The 21,349-nt window shown below is 37.9% G+C and overlaps 1 protein-coding gene across 1 annotated transcript; it reads right to left on the bottom strand.

Annotated features, from left to right (window-relative positions):
* Positions 1-681: 681 nt before the first annotated feature.
* LOC137084746 (adhesion G-protein coupled receptor G5-like) lies at positions 682-15,904 on the bottom strand. Its single transcript, XM_067451168.1, has 14 exons — positions 15,519-15,904; positions 6,058-6,143; positions 5,165-5,611; positions 4,966-5,014; positions 4,203-4,317; positions 3,982-4,104; positions 3,788-3,904; positions 3,204-3,246; positions 3,014-3,117; positions 2,704-2,822; positions 2,296-2,558; positions 2,029-2,128; positions 1,672-1,946; positions 682-1,442 (listed from the first exon to the last, which is right to left on the bottom strand). Exons 2-14 carry the CDS (start codon positions 6,122-6,124, stop codon positions 1,318-1,320), a joined length of 1,947 nt encoding a protein of 648 aa, XP_067307269.1. The 5' UTR covers positions 6,125-6,143; positions 15,519-15,904; the 3' UTR covers positions 682-1,317.
* Between the last annotated feature and the right edge of the window lie 5,445 nt (positions 15,905-21,349).

Below are 21,349 nucleotides of genomic sequence, written 5' to 3'. Positions count from 1 at the left end.
CTGGGCTGATTTCTCACCTTTTTTAGGATCATTGAGACCCCATGAGGTGAGATCTTGCATGGAGTCTAAGTCCGAGGGAGATTGACAGTCATGTTTAGCTTCTTCCATTTTCTAATGATTGCTCGAACAGTGGAACTCTTTTTCACAAAGCTGCTTGGCAATTTCCCCATAGCTCTTTCCAGCCTTGTGGAGGTGTACAATTTTGTCTCTAGTGGCTTTGGACAGCACTTGACCATGTTAGTAGTTGGATTCTTACTGATTGTATGCGGTGGACAGGTGTCTTATGCAGACAACCTCCAACAGGTGCATCTAATTTAGGATAATATATGGAGTGGAGGTGGACATTTTAAAGGCAGACTAACTGGTCTTTGAGGGTCAGAATTCTAGCTGATAGACAGGTGTTCAAATACCTATTTGCAGACATATCATACAAATAAATAGTTCAAAAATCATATATTGTGATTTCTGGATTTTTTTTTAGATTATGTCTCTTACAATGGACATGCACATAACATTCAACGACAATTTCAGACCCCTCAATGATTTCCAAGTGGGAGAAGTTGCAAAATAGCAGGGTGTTCAAATAATTACTTTCCTCAATATATATATTACCAATCTGTATGATAAAAAAATACATATATAATTATTAAAAAAGGTAAAAGAAAAATCACCAAACACCAATAATATTGAAATGATGTATTCCATTTTATTACATTTCAACAGAAATACACATAAAAGTCATTTAAAAACAATACAAATAAAAAGTAAAGTTTGTACTTCAGTTTGCTTCATTACAAAGCTCTGAAGAATAAACAAAAGTGCAACATATGTCTTACAGAACTAAACAAAATACAGTTTGCTGAACTCGTTTACCTTCATTCTGAAAATAAACACAAAGGAATGCACTTTTTGGCAGCTTTTTTTTAAACACCTTATCTAATCACACACAACTCACTACTTTTAATTTTCATTTATTACAAAAAGTGATTTGCTAGAACTCCTATTTACATCACATTAATACAGCAGTTTCACACAGAAAAAAAAGCTAAAGTGCAAGGGTCACTTGAGAAAACTAAACAAACTATCATACTCATACTAAGAATATGAATATAGAAATACAGCTTATGACAGGTGAAGCATTTATGCTCAGTTACCCAACACTCTGGGACTCAGTGTCATCTGAGGAACTATCAAATTCCTGACCAGCAGGATAAGAACATATCTTTACAAATGCCCTTATGGATTATCTTTCATTGTAAAAACTCATTGTGACATTTGGCAATTTCAGAAATACACTGTTTGAGCATCACCAGATTTTTAACTCTTTTCATGAGTCTGTAGCATATGCTGTTTTGAAGATCCAGAACTGCTCCTATCTGAACTGGAGTCATCTTTCTTTTTCATCCGCTCAAGGGCATAGTATCGTAGCATGAGAAAAAATCCTGTAAGGATACATGGGAAATGGATATTATCATGCCATTCTTTGCAAACAGAATGGAAGCTAATGAGTTAAATGCAAGATTTCTTAAGTAATGATAACAAAAGGAAACAAATTTGAGGGCTGTTTGATTTTTATATGCCGCTACAGGAACTCAACTTACACTGACACAATAGCCTAGCCATTATTTGACCTTGAGCATTTTGTGACCGACCATTCGAGAAAAAGCATACCTTGCAAGGAATTGATGATACAGAAGAGGAAGAGGGTGACCTCTGAGAGAGGGCCAAAATCGAGGAAACCGAGGCCCCACGTTGTGCCAAATAGACAGGTGAGTCCCCAGATACTGAGAAAAGCCACATGAATCTTCTTCCAATCAGGGCGATTGCGGATCTCTCTCACCACAAGAAAAAGCATGACTGCACCAGAGCTCACCACAACAGCCAGTAAGCCAATATTAATGATGTAATGGGCCAATCGGCTGTTGTCATTTTCCAACATCCAGCACCTGGATAAGCAGAGAAAAGATTATTTTAATTCTTGTATAATGAATGCATAGTTACATCTAAGTAGTAAATATCTCTTCTTACATGTGGTAAGGACCGTTTACATTTTCACTTGGTACAATCTTCCTTTCGCCATAAATTTCTCCTATTGAGAGCAGCATACCGACTAGTAGAGCTGGGAGACCTATAATTGAAATAAAAATATTAAAAATTAATTGTTATATAAATAAATAGTGCATTACTACATTTAAATTATTGTAAATACTCCTAAATAAGATGGACATGCAATTTCTGCTTGTTTTCTAATAAATAAATAAGTACATAAATAAATAAATTCATGTTCATACTCACCAAATCCCCCCAAGTAAAAGACCCATGGAGGAGGAGTTGAGCTGAACACCTTGCGGACTAACAAGAAAGTGTGAAACACTTCCATAGCCATCCAGCAGAGGGTGCTGAGCAATGAGTAATGCAGAAGAGCTCCCGTTATCTCACAAACTGTTTTATTTCCTACATTGGCCATTGTACCAGTAAGAATGAAGAACAAGCACAAAATAAATATTGCCACCACCAGACCACGATGTACCAGGGAAGTCTGGTTTTTCTTCCCTATTCTGGAATTCAGAGACAAAAAAGAAACAAAAATGGGGGTGAGATTCAGAACAGATTTTCTTTTTCTTTCACTGAACAAGGTTTTTTTTTCTTTTCTTTTTTTTTCTAACAGTGTAATAAATTCCAAGTCAATGAAGTCATAGTTACCTGCGTTTACAGAGCCAATAGAAGAGAACCAAACAGCTGACTAAAGACAGGGCACAGCCCACAGCGGTTATGAACGTCAGAGCTTCTAGATGACGAACTGTAGCCTTCTGTTCCACTTGCTGAAGCATTGAAGAAAATAGACATGGTATGTATTATTTCTTTTTATATGCTATAATCCGATAACAATCTTTCCCATTGGCTATGCAAATTCCCAAGAATGAGAGAAATACCTTTTTATTCATAAAGTGTAAAATATTACCAGCAATGAGTAAAACAAACTTATATATCTGAATTTTCTTGGTAAACTTACCACAAGAATAGCAAAGTATGTAAGGTGATTGCAGTGACATTCTGTCTCTCCCTCATTGATTTTAACTGTCGCACAACCCTCATATCTCCAATTCACTTCATTGTCTGCAGAGAAAGACATCAGAAGAACAATCAGTAATTGCTTAAACATTTGCTTGATGTCAGACATGAACATGAAGACTTAAGCACACCTTTTCTGGTGTCCCATGAAACACATCTTCCAGAACAGTTAGCCTGTGGAATGAAACAGAAGAGGTAAGGAAGAGAGTGGATTGGGACATATACAGAACAGTTTAGAAATGAATCATAGCAATTCAAAGCAAACTGCTGTCATAAATTGTGTACGGGTGGTGGTGGTGGTGGTGATGTGGGGGGTGGCCTTGTGATTTAGATGCAGAAAGCAAGATCTGATGTTTATCAGGCACATGGCAGACATTTAGGGTGTGTTGACACTTGTTGTTTGGTTCTCGTTTGTCCAGATTTGGTCGAAATACATTTAGTCTTGGTTTGCTTATAGCTTTAACACATTTTTAACACCAAATCCACAAATATAAAACAAAAAAAACGGTTTTATGGCATATACTGTATTTTAGAACGGAACTCGGTGTGTGCCGGGCTAAATGCACTCATTGTATGTGTGTACACAAACAGCTTATAAAATGTGTAAAATAGTCAAGTCATGAATTCCTCTGTTTCACACACAAATGAAGATCTGCTGCAAGGAGGCAGTGGTTCTGACGTCTGTAATGGGCTGAACATGCTAAAACATACTTACTGGTAAGGGAAGGTGATGGAACCGTATTTTGACAGGTTCTGGGAGGTTTTGGATGATCTCATTCTCCACAGAGAGTCCAACTATGTCACCCAGAAGAGTTGAATCAGACTTTCCCCCCTATACAACACAAATACTGTTGTATCATACTGTACATAGCTCCACACATGAGTAATTTCTGATTGATATTTACATACCTGAAATAATTTCTGTTCCTTGTAGTAAGTACACACCACTTTGGATTTGATTCTTGATTTTGACTTCAGGCAGGAGGGAAGATAAACGGAGGGTATCATGTTTGGCGCTACAGTTCGAGGGGCCTGGAATGCAACACATATTTATTAATATGCATGAAAAAGACCTTTCTGTGACTGAAAGATTATTTGACCTCTGATTATAAAATGTGAATGTCATTTACTGGCAGAGTTATATTGAGTCCTGTGAAGCCATCTTCCATCTCAATAACTGTGCTCTGAGCACAAGGTAGATCCACACGGCCTTTTGTATTGGATTTCATCACTGCATTCTCTATCCTGAAAACATGCAAAAACACACACTCACTACAACAAATACAAAAATAGTCACATATTTATTCAGCATGATCCTTAAAAGATACAAGGGCTAGTATAAGGCATGGATAGCCTGGATAGTCCGATTTATATGAATTCCCACCACCATTTTCATAACAAGAAAAATGTTTATTTATAGTATTTTACTATACTTACCCTTACTATATACCCTTACTGGAGGGTGTGTATATGTGATGGTTACAATACAAATCACAGTAAACACTTACCTAATGTAACCACACAAATAGTACACACCCATTTCTGGACTTAACAGAGTATGCATAAGACTATTCTCATTTAAACATTTTAATAAGATGGCTCAGGATATTTAATTACCATGCACAATAAATGGGATGTATATGAAATAAATAAAATGTTGATGTGATACAGGTATTAAAAATCCAGTGGTATACGTTAGAATGCCATTGAAGGGCATGAGTTTCCTGTTTGCGGCTCAAGCTCTGTTTTTCACTCAGACTTAAGCTCATCTTGATCACACTCTTATAAGCATGCACAACATCCCCTCTTGCAATCTGGATGATAAACCACATCAGTTCACAACACTCAGTAAGTGAAACTACCAAACTAAAATAAAAATGATGAGTGACTCACATGTTTGGTCCTCTGGACTTTTGACTTGCCTCATCACAGAACTTCTCCTCTGAAAGTTGGAAAACAGATGAAATATACTGAAACCAAACTAACTACAAGCTCACAAATGCTAAACTCACAAGCGAGCTCACTCAGTGTAACTTTTATATCTGTATCAAAACTTTGACCAAAATTAACATATTAAATGAAAGGTACTTACTGCAGTTGATTGAATCCCCTTCAAATGTATATAGTTCCATGACAGCATACCTGATGATATCACCATGGATGCTGCCATTCACAATACCAAACAGACCAGCATTTTCTATTTTCCCTTGTGAGAGGTCAGTACAGCAGGTTCCTTGAAGGCCTTTTGGTTCACACAGAATGTGATTTTTTCCATTCACCTCCACTATAAGTAGGTCCAGCAGCGGCTCCCAGATCACACAGAAATGACTTTGATTTTGAAGAGGGTTTGAATATAGCTGAATGGATGAAGATTGTGTGCACTTCGCTGTGATACTGCCCCGAACAGAGAGTGTGCTTTCATTGGCTGAAATCTCTATTTTACTACAGCCTGTTCTCAAGTCATATTTCAGATTTCGGGATTTGTTGCCATGGCGCCATGTTCCACACATCTTAAAGTCTCTGTCATTCTCTGTTGTTGCTGGACAAAATATGGTAAATATATAAATAAAATGAATATAAATAAATGTTATCAGCAAAATGTCTTGATTTGAATTCTAACGGCCTTTCTATCAAAAATATTACATTTTAAATTGCATTTTCATTCTAAAAATAGGTCGACTAAACAAAATGCTACCAGTAATCCATCATCAAAATGCAACATAATTTCACTTCCTTGCACACAGAAAAATAGGGTGTCAAAATTGTACCTTTAGGGGCACAACAGCTTGTCGCTGGGGCAGTACCCTTAAAATGACATCTTTGTACCTTTTTTACTCCTAAAAGGTGCATATTAGTTGTACAAATGCAAAAATGGTACAAAGTTGTCCTTTTAAGGGTACTGCCCCAGCGACAAGCTGACTGTTGTACCTCTAAAGGTACAATTTTGACACCATATTTTTCTGTGTGTGGTCACCGCCTACTTACCTAGACCCAAACTGAACAAAAGACAGATGATCATCCACATTCTTACAGTCTTTTGGTTCTGCTTCATTGTAGCTCATAAATGATGCCTGAAAAGCAACAGAGAACTCGGTTAGAGAGAAATGGAAAAATGCACAATGAAATGCCTCAGTAGAGCCATGTTTCCCGTTTGAATATGAATACATGTTATCGATATCTTAGCTGTTCCTTCCTCTTACTACTTTTTTAATAAAAGATACATGTATGTTTTATCTGTGTAAAAAAAAAAGACTTCCTCTTCACAAACTGACTATTCTTGAGATAAAGAGGCAGCCATTTAGTAATATCTATTCCTGGACTCTTATCATTGAGAACACATACATGCAAGGGTAAAAATACTTTCTGATGCATGCTACTGCAACTGCCATCTCTTATCCATAAGAACAAACTTCCCTTTGCAACAAAGTGACTATTGAGGTCACACAGATATGATGCTAAGTCTATGTCACAATTTTTGTTTCATTTTGTGTAGTAATACACAAGTCCTCATAGTCAAGACAAAGAGGATGTCTTAGATTTAGTAAAATGAATCATAATACACTGCCAGTTCAAATGTGCTAAACACACAGCCAGTGACAGTGAATGAGTCAACATGGATCACTGAGGCACACAGCACATCTACAAGTACTTTTTTCAAGTCACAAGCAAATTTTACAGTGTTAGAAGAACAGAAGTGTTTTTTTCTCACTTTGGTGAGACACTATACAGACACCATATCGCAATTTTAAAAAATGTGTGTAATCTGTGGGTAAGCTTTCAAGACGCTCACGTCCTCGCATGTACAATAGAATACTAAGTCTATTCATCAAAATGATGCCAGAATATAATTTCAGGTTGAAACAGATGAAAATTAAACAGACTCTCAAAGAAGAATATTTTTAAAATGTCATCAGAGAAGAGTTGTCGGAAGAGGGAGGGGAGATTACTTTAAAGGGGGGATGAAATGCTGTTTCATGCATACTGAGCTTTTTACACTGTTAAAGACTTGGATTCCCATCCTAAACATAACACAAAACCTAATGTTGGACGTTTGATGGAGTATTTCTGTGTCAAAAATACTCCTTCCGGTTTTTCACAAGTTTCGGAGAGTTTTGGCTGTGTGCAGCATTCCAGGAAGGCAGCGCTGCATTTGAACCGATTTGAACGCAGAAATGACGGGAAGCTTCACAACATCGCTTCAGTCGCGTCGCAAAGTGGATTTCCACGGTCACTGCTGTCACAGGACTTCACCAAATCATACCAAAGAAGTGTGTTTTTGACGGAGCGGTCCCAGCGATAAAGGTTCGGTCCTGCTTTGGAAGCAGCCGGTGAGTAAATCTGCTTCAAATGTCTATGCTGTTGGCTATCGTCGCGTGAGTAAACATCAGTAAACGACACGGTCGCGTGCCGCGTCATTCAAATGCACTAACGGTTACTCCATTGTTGTTCTATGCAGGGTGCGAACTACGGGGGAGCTAGGGGGAGCTCGGCTCCCCTAAATAAGACATGGGCTCCCCTGAAAACGTGATTTGTAAAATTTTGGCGGGTCTTAAAAAATATTGACAGTGTTATTTTGAGGTGCAATTTCAGTTTTCTGTCATGTGATTATCGTGGATTATTATATGTAAAATTGCTAAAAAAATATATAATTAATTCATGCATGACGGCGATTTAAATCTAATTAACTTCAATAAAGATAACTATACATGCTGTTCTTGTCATTACCATCAAGGTGTGGTGGCACTGCGGTGCACCACTCATGTTTATACATGTCAACGCAAAGATTCGTAGAAAAAACAAAAACGAATATCTAATTCTTGATCTTGAATTTCTGGACGAACAGCAAAGGAAGCTGACCCCAAGCCTCTGTGGTTGATTCTGTGTTAAGGCATGTTATTCCCAATTATGTGTTGTGGCTGTGTTGATATAGGTCTGCGTGACTATCGATGTCCTAAGACTAACGTTAGTTGAATGGAGGAATTATGGTATTCTTCTGTAGCCTGACGAGTAACTTTAACCGTTGTTCATGTGAAGCCTGACGAGTAACTTTGACCGTTGTTCATGTGTAGCCTGACGAGTAACTTTGACCGTTGTTCATGTGTAGCCTGACGAGTAACTTTGACCGTTGTTCATGTGTAGCCTGACGAGTAACTTTGACCGTTGTTCATGTGAACTCAAAGACAGCCGGATGCTTTGTTTATAGACTATCTGTGGGCTCTTTGACCTATCAATTCTTTTTTTTCTCTTTTTTTCCTTCATTAAAATCAAAGATGTTCTTCAATGATTGTAAATTGTATATTAAGAGTCTCTCTCCGCAATGCATTAAGCGTTAGATTGACGCGTTCGTGTGAAGGAATATACAAGTCCTCTTTTCCTCTTTTGAGGCACGCAAAAGTGCCCGAAAAAAGGGCTCCCCCAAAGGCCACGGCATAGTTCGGACACTGGTTCTATGTATAACGTTACACTAGTCTGACGTGCAAAACCGTTTTGCTTGCTACTGCTAAGGTTTAGTCGCATACAATAGTCCATAAACCGAATCATGTCCTCATAAACTGCGAGTAAACACACACAAATGTTGACAGGCCACTAAATACAGTACATACCACAGAGACGGACGTCCTGCTGTTGCTGTTTCTCCTGTTCAATTTATTTCAGCCTCCGAATGATTCTGGATCATATCTGTATTAGCTGAGAATCGATAGCCATGGGTTTCTCCACGCTTGAGGACGTCACCGTTTTGTGTGCACTCGTCATTCTTTAGCTCCGCCCACGCGCTCCAGGCGCTCGTTTTTTTCCGGAAAGACTCGGTACAGCCTATATTTCTTTTATAAATATAATAAAACTAAAGACTTTTCAGTGATACGATGGATGCAATACTAATCTATAGGTACACAAGATTGACATGAGATTGACTGGAGTGTTTCACCCCCCTAATTGCAGCTCAAGATTTTAATCTAATTAAAGATTAAGAGGGAACATGGGTTCCAAAAAAAATAAAAATAATGATGTGCACAAATAAATAATTTATAATTAATACGGCAATATTCCATAAAAGTAAGATTGGTTTATTTTGACTTTGTGGTGCACAGATGATAGGCTTAAGAATAAGACCACGGGGTTAAACAGTGCAGTGTGACGTCATCACAAATAAGGCCTAACCTTCTTGTAAATAACAATTGGTTAAATGATAGATACGTTAACACTTTAACTAGTTCCCACTTATATAATGCAGATATATTGTGTTGCTTTTCTGAAGGTTGACCTTTACATCTTTCAGAGATATGAGCCGAATAAGTTGAAATGAAACGGCAGGAGAATCTAGCACACTGTTAAGATCAAACACCACTGTGGCTTTCCTGCATTTACTAACTCGGAGTGCAAATATGCATCAACCTGTTGTGGCAGGCATTATGCAAAACATAACATCTGCAGATACTCTATTTGGTCTGACGACTAAACAACATTTGCTTTACCAATACTGCTGCTGCTGCTATTATGAGATTGTGTTTTCTAGAACTACTAAACTGCTATGACAATGCATGCATGCATAAAAAAAAGAGAATTAAAGACACATATAAGAGAGAAATATATAATAACATAAAACAAGCACTGATAAACATATCTAAACAGCAAATTCACACATACTAAACTTCCTTTGCACTTAACAGTTGACAAAAACCTGCAACTTATGTGTTCAACTCATTGCGTGTAATGGAATATGCATGTGAAACAATTGCAACCCTTAAATATTGTTTTGGGAGCAATTTGCCTATATCAATGCGTCATTTTGCACATGTTGGACACTATGGCTTGACAAACTTTTTGGATTTAAAAAAAATATATAAAATCTACACAGACAGTTGCCATCTTGTTGCCTATGCTGTGGGCAGCCATTTGGTTTTATAGTTTTTCCACCCACACTGCCCAGACTTGTTTTCTGTTTCTATCAGGCCCCATCAAAAAAAAAATCCTGCCATGGACACACATCAATCTTTACAAGTGTAAACAAGCAATTGACAAAAATACAAGCAATGAATACAAATTAATTTATAATTTAGTTAAATTTTTACTAATTTTTTTTTTAGTAAAATCTCACAGTCTGTGAGAGTGCCCATTGATCACCACCAGAGGGCACGCCACTCTCGTGCCTACTCATTCATTCATTTCCTGTATTGTAGCCTGTGTCACTGCATTTCTGAGCCTTGTTTTTTTTTGGATTATTGTTTTTTCTTTGTTCTCTGTATAATTCCTGTTTTTTTCTTCACCTGGATATTCTCTTTCTTTGGACTGCTCATTTGTGTTTCAACCTTTGCCTGACTTTTGTGTATGTTTTGAATTTCCCCATTAGACTGCATTTGGATCCTCAACCATTCGTACCTTAGGGCAGTCTGTTATAATTTTATAATACTACTTTTTTTTTTTTTTTTTTTTTGAAGTATTTAGTAGGATTTAGTCTAATGGTCAAAACACAGATGAATTCTATTGCGTCCATCAACACCCCCAAAAACTCAGTTATTTCATGGGTTTGACATTCAAATGGAATATTAGGCATTTTGCATTTATATGCTGTATACCACCACCAAACCTATAACAGTGAAAACATGGATAGCCAGAAAGTTCAATCAGTTGCAGGGAAAGAGTAAAGTACATTTTAAGTAAATTCCTATGTACACTACACTCTAAAAACTTGTACTATGATTCAGTGCAGTAGCCTGCACAAAAAAAATTCAGAATTAGGAAACACATATGTGGTTTCCTTTTTAAATCCAAATATACTTCAGTACTTGAGTGCAATTTCATGTATATTTTTGAAAAGTACATCAAAAGTAGACCAAAAGTATACATTCTAATTTTCTGTTTAAAAGAAGTATACCATAGCATACTTAAATAAACGTGTTTTTTTTGTAAGGAAGTCACCGTCTGATAGGGCAGCGAGGCAACAAGTCAGCTGTCTAATGCAGTCGTTTCACATGCAGCCCTATAGTCAACTCTAGACAATCTGCTAAAGTTCAAACTGAGCATCAGAAGGTGGGTTATTTAAAGGGTAAGTAGTTCACACAAAAATGAATATGTGATGTTTATCTGATTAGGGCATCCATCAAAGATGTAGGTGTTTTTGTTTCTTCAGTAGAACACAAATGAAGATTTTTAACTCCAACCGTTGCTCGTATAATGCATGTCAATGGGGTTAGTTTCTATGTCACTATGAGAGTAAAAAACACATAGACATACAAATCCAAATGACATACAAATTTTATGTCTATGTGTTTTTTACCCTCATGAGCCCCTTTCACACTGCGATTCCGGCAAATACACGGATAATGCGACCCGGCATTTGTTCCCGGGCTGCTAGATTTGGTCCATTCACACTGCCTGCGAAATACCGTAATGTGTGCGCTTTCACACACAACCCGTAACGGTCACGGGTCGAGTTGACACGTGACATCCTGATGTGACGCATAACAGCGAGCGATCTCAGCTTCAGCGTGGATAGTAAGGAGCTCCGTGGTCTCGACTTGTGTCCAGTTTGCACACATTTCTGCTTGTTTAATTTTAGTTTCTTTTGTATACGAACACTCTCTGCGTTTAAAACACAGACTAGATCTTCTGACACTGTAGGGTTGTATTATTGAAAAAACAAGCTCTAGGAGTCGCACAATAACTACGTACACGTTGCGGCATTAGTTTTGGCTTTTGTTCACACAGCGCTCGTCCCGGATGGAATCCCGCAATGTTACTAGGTCCCCGACCCGGGTTCATTTCGGTAATCAATTCCGGGACGTGGTTGCTTTCACACAGAAGGCGACCCAGCAATGTTCCGGAAATATTGCGGGTCCGACGTGCAGTGTGAAAGGGGCTATGGTGACTCTCATAGAAACTAACCCCATTGACATGCGTTATACAAGCAACGGTTGGAGTTAAAAATCTTAATTTGTGTTCTACTGAAGAAACAAATAAACCTACATCTTGGGTGCCCTGGGTTAGATAAACATCAAATTTTCATTTTTGGTGAACTATCTCTTTAAGTGACTTTTTAAACATGGTATTCGGAACACAAATTAATATATTTTTGATGAAAACGGAGTGCTCTCTGAACCCTCCATAGACAGCAAATGAATTACCAAGGTCAAGAAAGGTAAAGACCATGTGTCTACAGTGGTTCAATCTTAATTTTATGAAGCATCGAGAATACTTTTTGTGTTTTAAAATTCTTTATTCTAAAATATCTTCTCGCTGTGGTGGTCTCTTACGCTGTTAACGCTGTTGAACAGGAGCTTATCATTGGCAACGCTGTTTAAGTGAGCACCACAATGCATGCGTGTGATACTGACGCAGCCAATGGTAAGCTGCCGTCCTGCTGTAGAACTAGGAAGTGCTGGACTGTATTTAAAATGTCAACAGCGAAGAGAAGAAGAGAAGAAATTGTTCAATAAAGTCATTATTTTTTGTTTGTTTTTGCGTGCAAAAAGTATTATTGACGCATCATAACATTAAGGTTAAACCACTGTAGTCACATCGACTATTTTAACGGTGTCAGTAGATGGGCTACACTTGTCACTCCTACCAGCTAAGAACATGAAACAAAGATCACAATTCACACAGGCTTACCAAAATTGGACAAAAGAACACTGGAAAATTAGAAAAAAATGGTTCACTATACTCTAATGACCTCCACAGTCACCAGATCTCAATCCAATAGAGCACTTTTTGGATGAGGTGGAACGCAAGATTTTTATAATGGATGTGCAGCAACAAATCTGCAGCAACTGTCTAACGCTATCTTCAATATGGAGTGGACCAACATTTTTCCAGCACATTGTGAGTGTGTATATACACTGTAAAAATAATGTAATGTTGTTAAAAACCTGTTAATTGATTAATGGTCAGTTTCAATCTCTGAAATTTGTCTTTGTCTAAACATATCATCAATGCAGTGTAAAATGACAGCCCAATAACAGAGTAGCCTATTGACTACCACTGAGAGTACCCAGTTTCTCTGTGCTATGTTTGAGAAGGGTGCGCCTATGCCTCCGCCCTTTCTGGCCCGCTCTCCCTCTGCCATTGTTCCAGCTATGTGGACCTCACAGCAGTCAAAGAATGTCCCTTTTCTCTCTAAGCACCACTGAAAGGAAGCTGGTGAAGTCCATTTATACAGGGAGCATGTTGCCCGGTACAAATAAAGGATTTTTTGTTCAAATTCATACAATTCTCTCACACTTGTTATGTTATTTCCCACTCTACAGCCATAAAAAAAAGATGCACAATCATATACCGCTTCCTCTTTTAGTAATCATGACTCTGGGGGAAATTTAATAACTTCTGTGTTGTGAACTTATGAGTCTCTGTTGCTGCTACCTAAATTTCCACACTCTGATAAAATCACTTGAAATGATGACTTGTTTTGAAGTCCTACATATAAGCCTCAAAAGAGATCAACCGCAGAAGACTTGTTTCTACAGTATTTCCAAGGCTGATGTTGTATCTAGCAACCCGCACAGAACAAGAATGTGAACTCTGAGATGAACTAGGTCAAGCTATTGTGATTTTCCTTTGTGACATCAGTGCCAGACAAAAAAGAGAGGCCTTTCAGCTCGCTTCATTCCAAGCTGAACTGACAAGTGGTTGAGATTGAGGGCAAAGGACTTTGACCATTTAGTGGCAACCGCATGGAAGCTAAGTTGCATTACAGCAAAAAACTCTCTGACGTTTAGTTGCACAGATCAACCACCATGGTTCAGACAGGAAAACCAACATACACTACAAGACATAAAGAGAAGCTAAAACAAAAAACATATTTATTTGCAATTGAATAAGTATTCCACCAATTCGTAACGAAAATGTCTTATGAATCTAAATTTCAATTTGAATTTGCAGAAATAATAAAAGCATATGACAGTTGTAGTCACAGGCTCAATCTTCTCAGTCAGTTATAGAAGGCAGATAAAGGGAGCATTCCTTTCTATTGAGATGGACCGAATGGGGGTTGTCGAGGGTTTCACTAAAGCACACAGTCTCAGTGTGTCTTTGATTTGTTCATAGCCTCGGAGTAAATATGTGGCTGCTGCTCCTCCACCTGCGCACCAATTTCCCCAAGGAAATCCTTGCCTCATATATTACAGCAATGAGTGTGAAATGTTAAGATGAACATGAACATAGAGAAAAATGCATAAAGAAAACAGAAAAACTGCATGTTTATTTTATAAAGGTTGGGGTGAGCTCAAATAAAGGATTAGTTCACCCAAAAATGAAATTGATGTCATTAAGGACTCATCCTAATGTCGTTCCTCACCCGTAAGACCTCTGTTCATCTACAGAACACAGATTAAGATATTTTATATTTTAGTCCAAGAGCATATCCATGCACACTTTTACTTTACTATTTGGATCGCCAATGTCACGTGATTTCAGCAGTTTGGCAGTTTAATTCTTTATTTGAGATACATGGAAGAGAAGACAATGCTGAATAAAGCCGTAGTATTTGTTATTTTTGGACCAAAATGTATTTTTGATGTTTCAAGAGACTCTAATCAACTAACTGATGTCACATATGGACTACTTTGATCATGTTTTTACTCCCTTTCTGGACATGGACAATAAAGTGTGCATAGACTGCATATGCTCTGGGTGTCATTAAAATGACATCAATTTCATTTTGGGGTGAACTAACCCTTTAAAATTGAACCCTGTAAAAGATAATTGCATGTTAAATGTGTTAATGTATTTCTTTAAGCTCAGTAACATTTGACATTTATTTGTTTATTTGACATTATTATTATTATCATTCTACATTTTGATGGTTTCTTCTGTCAGTGTACATGCAAACACATTCAAATCATGAAGAAAAATACAAAAACCTGGCCCATTTGTGAATACAAAAGAAAGAGGGAGCTGTCACAACAAAGGCTATATCTCATATTTTGATTGCACACGTGTTTTCTCGTGCAGAACATTCATATATTGCCCTTGTGAATAATGAGAACCCTTCAATTTAGCTTAAAATAGCTTAAATAACTTAAATTTCAATATCGAAATAATTTGCTATAGCTCTATAGCTATATAACAAGTAAACACAATTAAATCAAGGCAATAATGGTCACATAATAAAGATTTTAACAGAATGGTTAAACGGAAAAAGATTTTGTTCATAAATCGGTCCGGGGCAGGTTGTCACATTTCTATTATCATTACTGTGACAACGCACCCACATAGAGAGCGGAATAGAGTTGACGGGTTTGTTAGTGCTCGTCTAAAGGTGTGACAACTAGGCTAGCTCTGCTTTTTGATTCATGTTTCTAATAAATTTAAACTAAACAAACGGCGGGATAAATAACCAATGCACGCGTAAAAAAAGCAAAACCAATGATTCATAATATTTACACTAACACGTTTCTTAGAGTGATCATCATATCGTGTATCACATTGGCAAACATCGAGAGTTGTCTTACCTTTCATACACAACCGCAGAACACTTGCTATACCCCTCCGTACACACTTGGTTTTTTGGAAAACGGTCAGCAAAATCGCGTAACGCTCGCTGGTTATTTTGAAATAATTTTCCCGGTGAGACAGTAGCCTAGATGTAAAAACAAGCGCAATTCAAAACTAGTTGAAGAGCAATAAACTCAAATGACTTTCACACGCAAAGACTCCGCGCGCAGTGACTCAGTCCCTCAGCTCAGAGCGTGTGTGAATTCTTCTGAAGGAGCTCTTGTCACATTATCATGTAGTAGGCTAGTCATGCGGAAACTTGCGTAGGTAGTCTACTACGAGCTCAGCAGTCATAGAAGCACTCCATCAAAGCGAATGACAACAATAGAAAAGCGTGATGGTCAAAAATGTTGTCAAAATAAACTACTGTAACATGGTTCCGTGTTCATGTGCTTTATTTGTGAAATGAAATAGCCACACCTGCGGCTAGGCTACAGTAGGCTACAGGTAAATATAAAGGGAAGAGCGATGCCTGTGAACACTGGCTATTTGCATTTATGCTTTATTTTTTGCATTACAAAAAAAGCTGATGAAAACCAAGTCTTTTGATCACTATCAACATATTTTTTTTCAAAGGATATTCAACATATTCTTGTCTCGTATATGGCTTGGAATTGGTTACAAATTAAACCCTACAATAAAGCCATTATGCTGATAAGATTTCATTTCTAGTATAGTGTACAGGTAGAGGAAGAGCTCTCTCTCTCTCTCTCTCTCTCTCTCTCTCTCTCTCTCTCTCTCTCTCTCTCTCTCTCTCTCTCTCTCTCTCTCTCTCTCTCTCTCTCTCTCTCTCTCTGTGTGTGTGTGTGTGTTCATGGTTTTCTATCCAGATGGGGACTTCACCCTGAATGTAAACAGATTCATGTCACCGCAGGGACCTAAATTGAGGTCCCCATTAGGAAACAATCTTATGAATTAGTTTTATTTTATGGGTAGGTTTAGGGATAGGGTTAGTGTAAGAGGATAGAATATACGTTTGTACAGTATAAAAACTATTACGCCTATATATGGAGAGTAGGCCTACCTAGGCTACCACAAGGAGCGAACCAGACGTGTGTGTGTGTGTGTGTGTGTGTGTGTGTGTGTGTGTGTGTGTGTGTGTGTGTGTGTGTGTGTGTGTGTGTGTGTGTGTGTGTGGTGTCTTTTGATCAGTTAAAGCACCTGGCTTCCTGTGCGTCTCAGCTGCTATTTCGACAGCATTTATGAAGGCCAAGGCCTGACAAAGGCTTTTCTGTTTCAGGAGTCTGATGTTGAAAGACCATAAATATAGAGTCAGACACTTACACTGAGGTCATGTTTGATAAGCCTCTTAGCACACTTTTTTGTCAAAGAAAAAATGTAGATTGTTTTAATGCACAATGACAAAGAGAATACCGTGTTTAGAGACATTAGTAATCAAAGTCATAGCTAGACATTCATTTTTATAAAGCGTACTCGGGTAAAATGTTAAATACAACCAAATAAAAGTAAATTTCCCTGTGTTGACCAACATTAGCTCAAATTCATAGACTAATTAATTTTTTATACCGGATCGAAAGCTCTAAATTGGTCACCACATCCCAAAGAGGAATAAGAATTTCCCTTTCCCTGTTTAATATTCATGGTTAAGCTATAGACAATGTGTAACTTGTTCCACTACAGGACATTAACTCCTTTCAGTGAGGTTTCAAATTGCTATGGCTGCATTTATGTCTGAACTTGTAGGCTACAGGATGAAAAAAGAACAGACTTTTCACACAGCTCCAGTCTTTCTGTTAAGAATCTTACTATGGATCTTGTTTGCAAAGCTGTCAGTTTTATTGGATTTTAAGGTTACAAAAGCACCAACGAAAAAAATACTGCTTTAAGACAGCATTAGGAAACCCTTTCCAATGTATTTACAGCATTTTCATGTCATGGCTCTGCCTCAATAAAGCAGTGCAATAAAGCAGTGCGCAGGCATAGCTCAAAGAGGTATTCTGCTCATGCACACTCAGACATTTTGGTACTCCATACAGTTTACCACTATTTTGGCCTAATCTACCAGATGGCAGTTAGTGCAGATGGTATATAGTGTGACAGCAACTAGCCAACAAAGGCAGTGCTGCGGCTCTTTTGTTGCCTCTCTCAGCCGTTGTGAAGTAGCGCTGACTCCCACTGTGTAAATCCATGGTGATCTCACAGGCCAGGGGAACTCCAAATTGATGTTTATAAAGAGAGATTAAGGGTACCAGCATGAAAGGCTTCTGCACCCATATGCAAGCACAGACACAAAAATGAAAGCAGGTTCAAGCCCACACCATAAAAAGATTTTTAACCAGATAATGGAAATAACTTGAGTGTTCGGACAAGGCAAGCTAATTCTTTCATCCTACACTTCCAGTTGTTCTATTTGTGAAACGCTAAACATCTATGTTCCTGTTCTAACGCTGCTTTGCCTATACAAACATGAACATGCTTTAATGTTTTACTCTTCTGTTCAGAAATGTGTTGAGTAGAGTATGTGTGTAAAGATATGGTTGTAAACTAGCTGTCAAGTTATAATGTACTCTTACCTCTTTTATTAATATATTTTATTATATTGTATATTATATTTGATATATAATATACCATATATATATATATATATATATATATATATATATATATATATATATATATATATATATATATAAAATCATGCTGTAACACTATATCATCATGCTGTAACTTGTTCTAAGCATCTCCACCCTCCCAGTTCAACTTCTCCTTTTTACCTAGAGCTTTCTGTTTCTTTTCTCAATTGCTCATCCTGCTGTGGTGAGTCAGGAGGTCTTTGAATGTCATTGTGGTGTCTGCTCAGCAGCAGAGCCTGCATGATGTCTGCAACATTACGCTTTATGGTCACCAGTCGGTTAGCCTGTCACCTGACAGATGGGTTTACCAACATTTACAGATGGATACCCCTATCCCAGCATTATTAAAATTCATTCAAAGACAGAATCAGCTGCTCTCGCCTTGTGATTGCAAATGGGAATTGGTCATTCTACTGTCACCATGGTTATTTGATTGACTAGTGACATGCTGTTAAAACCTGGTCCCAAGGGGATCTGTGGTCATTTCTGGGACGGCCAGTGTTGTAAGTGGTGAATTACTCTGGTTTATTAATAGCGCAGAGTGAAATGTTGCCGCCGGGTTGCCTTAATCTGATTTTTATTGCTGCAAGTGCACAAAGAAATTAAATACAATATTATATTTCATACATATCAGCAAATTTACATTGACTACATAGAACTAAAGTAGAGGCACACTTGGCATTATATTTAGAAACCCCTGAAGATATTGATTGGGTTAAATGCTTTAAGGATTATGTAACTGCTATTACATTTCTAGTTCTTTCCCACCCATGTAAACTGTGTTTACTGGAGCAGTTTAAATACGTAACAGGAAGGAAATACCACTGAAAAGATAGCAGATAAATTGGACAAAATCGGATTTTGATAAACCATTTCAGCAAACCTTCCTTGAGCACACAGAGAAATACATAACATCCTGATAGGCCAGAGCAGACCGGGTTTTGTTACATGCATCGCTACTTACAGCCACTAGAGGTCATCATCACCAGCCTGGTTATTTTTTTACGGTCTATGGGTTAAACCTGTAGTTTAAACATGTAGGCTACTCAGCTATTTTAGTTTTATTCATTTAAGTTTTATTTTGTTTATGTAATTTATTTAATCCGTGCTGCTATACAGTATGCATACAATTATTAGTTGGTACCAAAACAAACATTTCCATTAAGAAACCTGCTCACTGATATAAGTCTTCTTATGTACATGTTTGTAAACATATTATGCTACTATTATAAAATTATACTATTAAAAAATTATACTACTTTTACTGTAAAGTTTTGGATATTGAGTTTAGCAAGAGAGCAGCTGTTCAAAACAACAGTATAACTGCAAATGTGATATTGATTTCAGTTCCATAGAGAAGTCAAGAACATGAAGTTGATGTTGAGTAACTTACATTTTAGAGACAGTATTGCCATTTTTGTCTATATTTGCTCCATCAATAGAAATAGTTGCAAATAAATCCAAAGCTTTTGCACTTATATGAGCAAAACAGTGTCATTTCTCAATTAATCAGTTTTTGATTGGATCGGTTGAATAAATGTTTCAATAATTCACAAAAAAAGACTGTGTAAATGGCGATGGTCATTAGATGTCATAATGTCAATTTTTGCAAGTTAGTTTCAAAAATGCATTTTTTTTAACTGGACATTTAACTGGTATAGTAGTTTGATGTTTTCACACAAAAACAATACAATTCTTAGAGGTAGCTACTAAAGTATACAAAATATTCAGATTTTGGTTTTAACAATTAAAGGTGCACTATGCAACTTTCTGTCCACTGGAGGTCGCCTATTCAAAACAAAGTTGTAGTTTGATGACGCAATTTGAGCGTAGGGACATGTGGTCTTCTCATCACAGCCTCGGACTCGGGCAGAAATCACCTTCATGCATGCGGTTATTAACGTTTCTGTAGTGTAAAGCAGAGCAGGACCGAGTGTTGTGGACCTGAGCACAGCTGCTGGAGCGATTGTTAAACAAATACCCGCCTCGCAAACCGGGACTTTTATTATGACGGGACGGGACACATTCGCCGGGCGCCTGCCCTGGTCCGCTCTTCCGGTTATGATTATGAGGTAATGGAGCTCTGTTTATCCTATTAGATACATTTAAGTGTGTTTAAAAATTAAAAATATATATATATTTTTTTTACTTGGCCCGCCCGATCGGTGCATATAAGTGCAAACCGCACACACACACGTGAGTGCGCGCTCTTCACATATCAAGTCGAGAGAGTGAACAACGCAGATCAAAAAAATAATGTTTCACTGTTTAAGATTCACCGGCCTGCTGACAGTGACAGGTTTACTTTTTCATAGCCTGTCTGGAAAATACATAGCCCTGGGACATTGGGCTAAAGTACCATGACTACTGGGGAGTGGTTTTAGAGAGGTCTGTAAGCCCTGCAGGCCAGAGAGGGGCAGACTACTGTCCTCACTCATAGACCGTAAAAAAATATGGACGACTCGACATCATCCGTTTCCGCTTGGCAGATTTGAAGCTTTCAGGCGGCCTTGCACGGCACGGACATCTTGGGACAGAGTCTGCGCAGTAGCGATTTCGGGACCGGAGTTGCGCAGTAGAGCGCAGGAAGTAGAGCAGGAAGTACAGCTGCGATATCAAAAGCCCGCCCACACTCTCGCAGATGCAGAACAATGAATTATGTTGGTGTGAAATAAACAGTTATGGAAATGTAGAAATTAAAGCTAAAGCTCTAATCTGCTCCCAAAAATTTTGAAAAAAGTCCGTTAGTGCCTCATTGACAACTTCACTCAGAGAAGCCGTCAGTCTCAGCTGTCAATCATGACGTCACACCCCCCCGTTTTTATAGCATCAAATAACTTACTCAAACTAAACTTATTTTAAAAACGAACACTTGAAATGAAATCATCGTGATGATAACTGCCTTCAGTGACATAAACTAACTTTGGGGAAAAAAATTTGAAGTGTAATTTTATTGTTTAGTTTGCCTCGCGTCCATTAGAAATCACAGAGGGGCGGCTATACTGGGACCGGTCACCGGGGGGCGATCGAGGCGCGAAAGCTTCAGTATCTGAGAGGGAGACTGCAGGCTTGTCCTCACTGCAGTCAAAAGGCAGCAGTGGAAGGGGGATTGAGTGGGATTTTGAGTTGCTGCTGATTTGTTGTCTCTTTTTAATGAACTCTCTTTTGCAATGAACCAACAAAGTAAGGATTCT

This window comes from Pseudorasbora parva, chromosome 1, assembly GCF_024679245.1.
Source record: "Pseudorasbora parva isolate DD20220531a chromosome 1, ASM2467924v1, whole genome shotgun sequence".
In the NCBI taxonomy this organism is placed as follows: Eukaryota; Metazoa; Chordata; class Actinopteri; order Cypriniformes; family Gobionidae; genus Pseudorasbora; species Pseudorasbora parva.
Note: the sequence above shows the minus strand (reverse complement) of the source record. Positions and strands in the feature narration are given on the sequence as shown.

Excerpts from the sequence above, each read along its gene's own strand:
- LOC137084746 (XM_067451168.1), bottom strand. The coding sequence starts at position 6,124 with ATGAAGCAGAACCAAAAGACTGTAAGAATGTGGATGATCATCTGTCTT. Across the intron at positions 3,118-3,203 it reads TTCATGGGACACCAGAAAAG|ACAATGAAGTGAATTGGAGA; the intron begins GTGTGCTTAAGT and ends CTTTCTCTGCAG. Across the intron at positions 1,443-1,671 it reads TATCATCAATTCCTTGCAAG|GATTTTTTCTCATGCTACGA; the intron begins GTATGCTTTTTC and ends GTATCCTTACAG.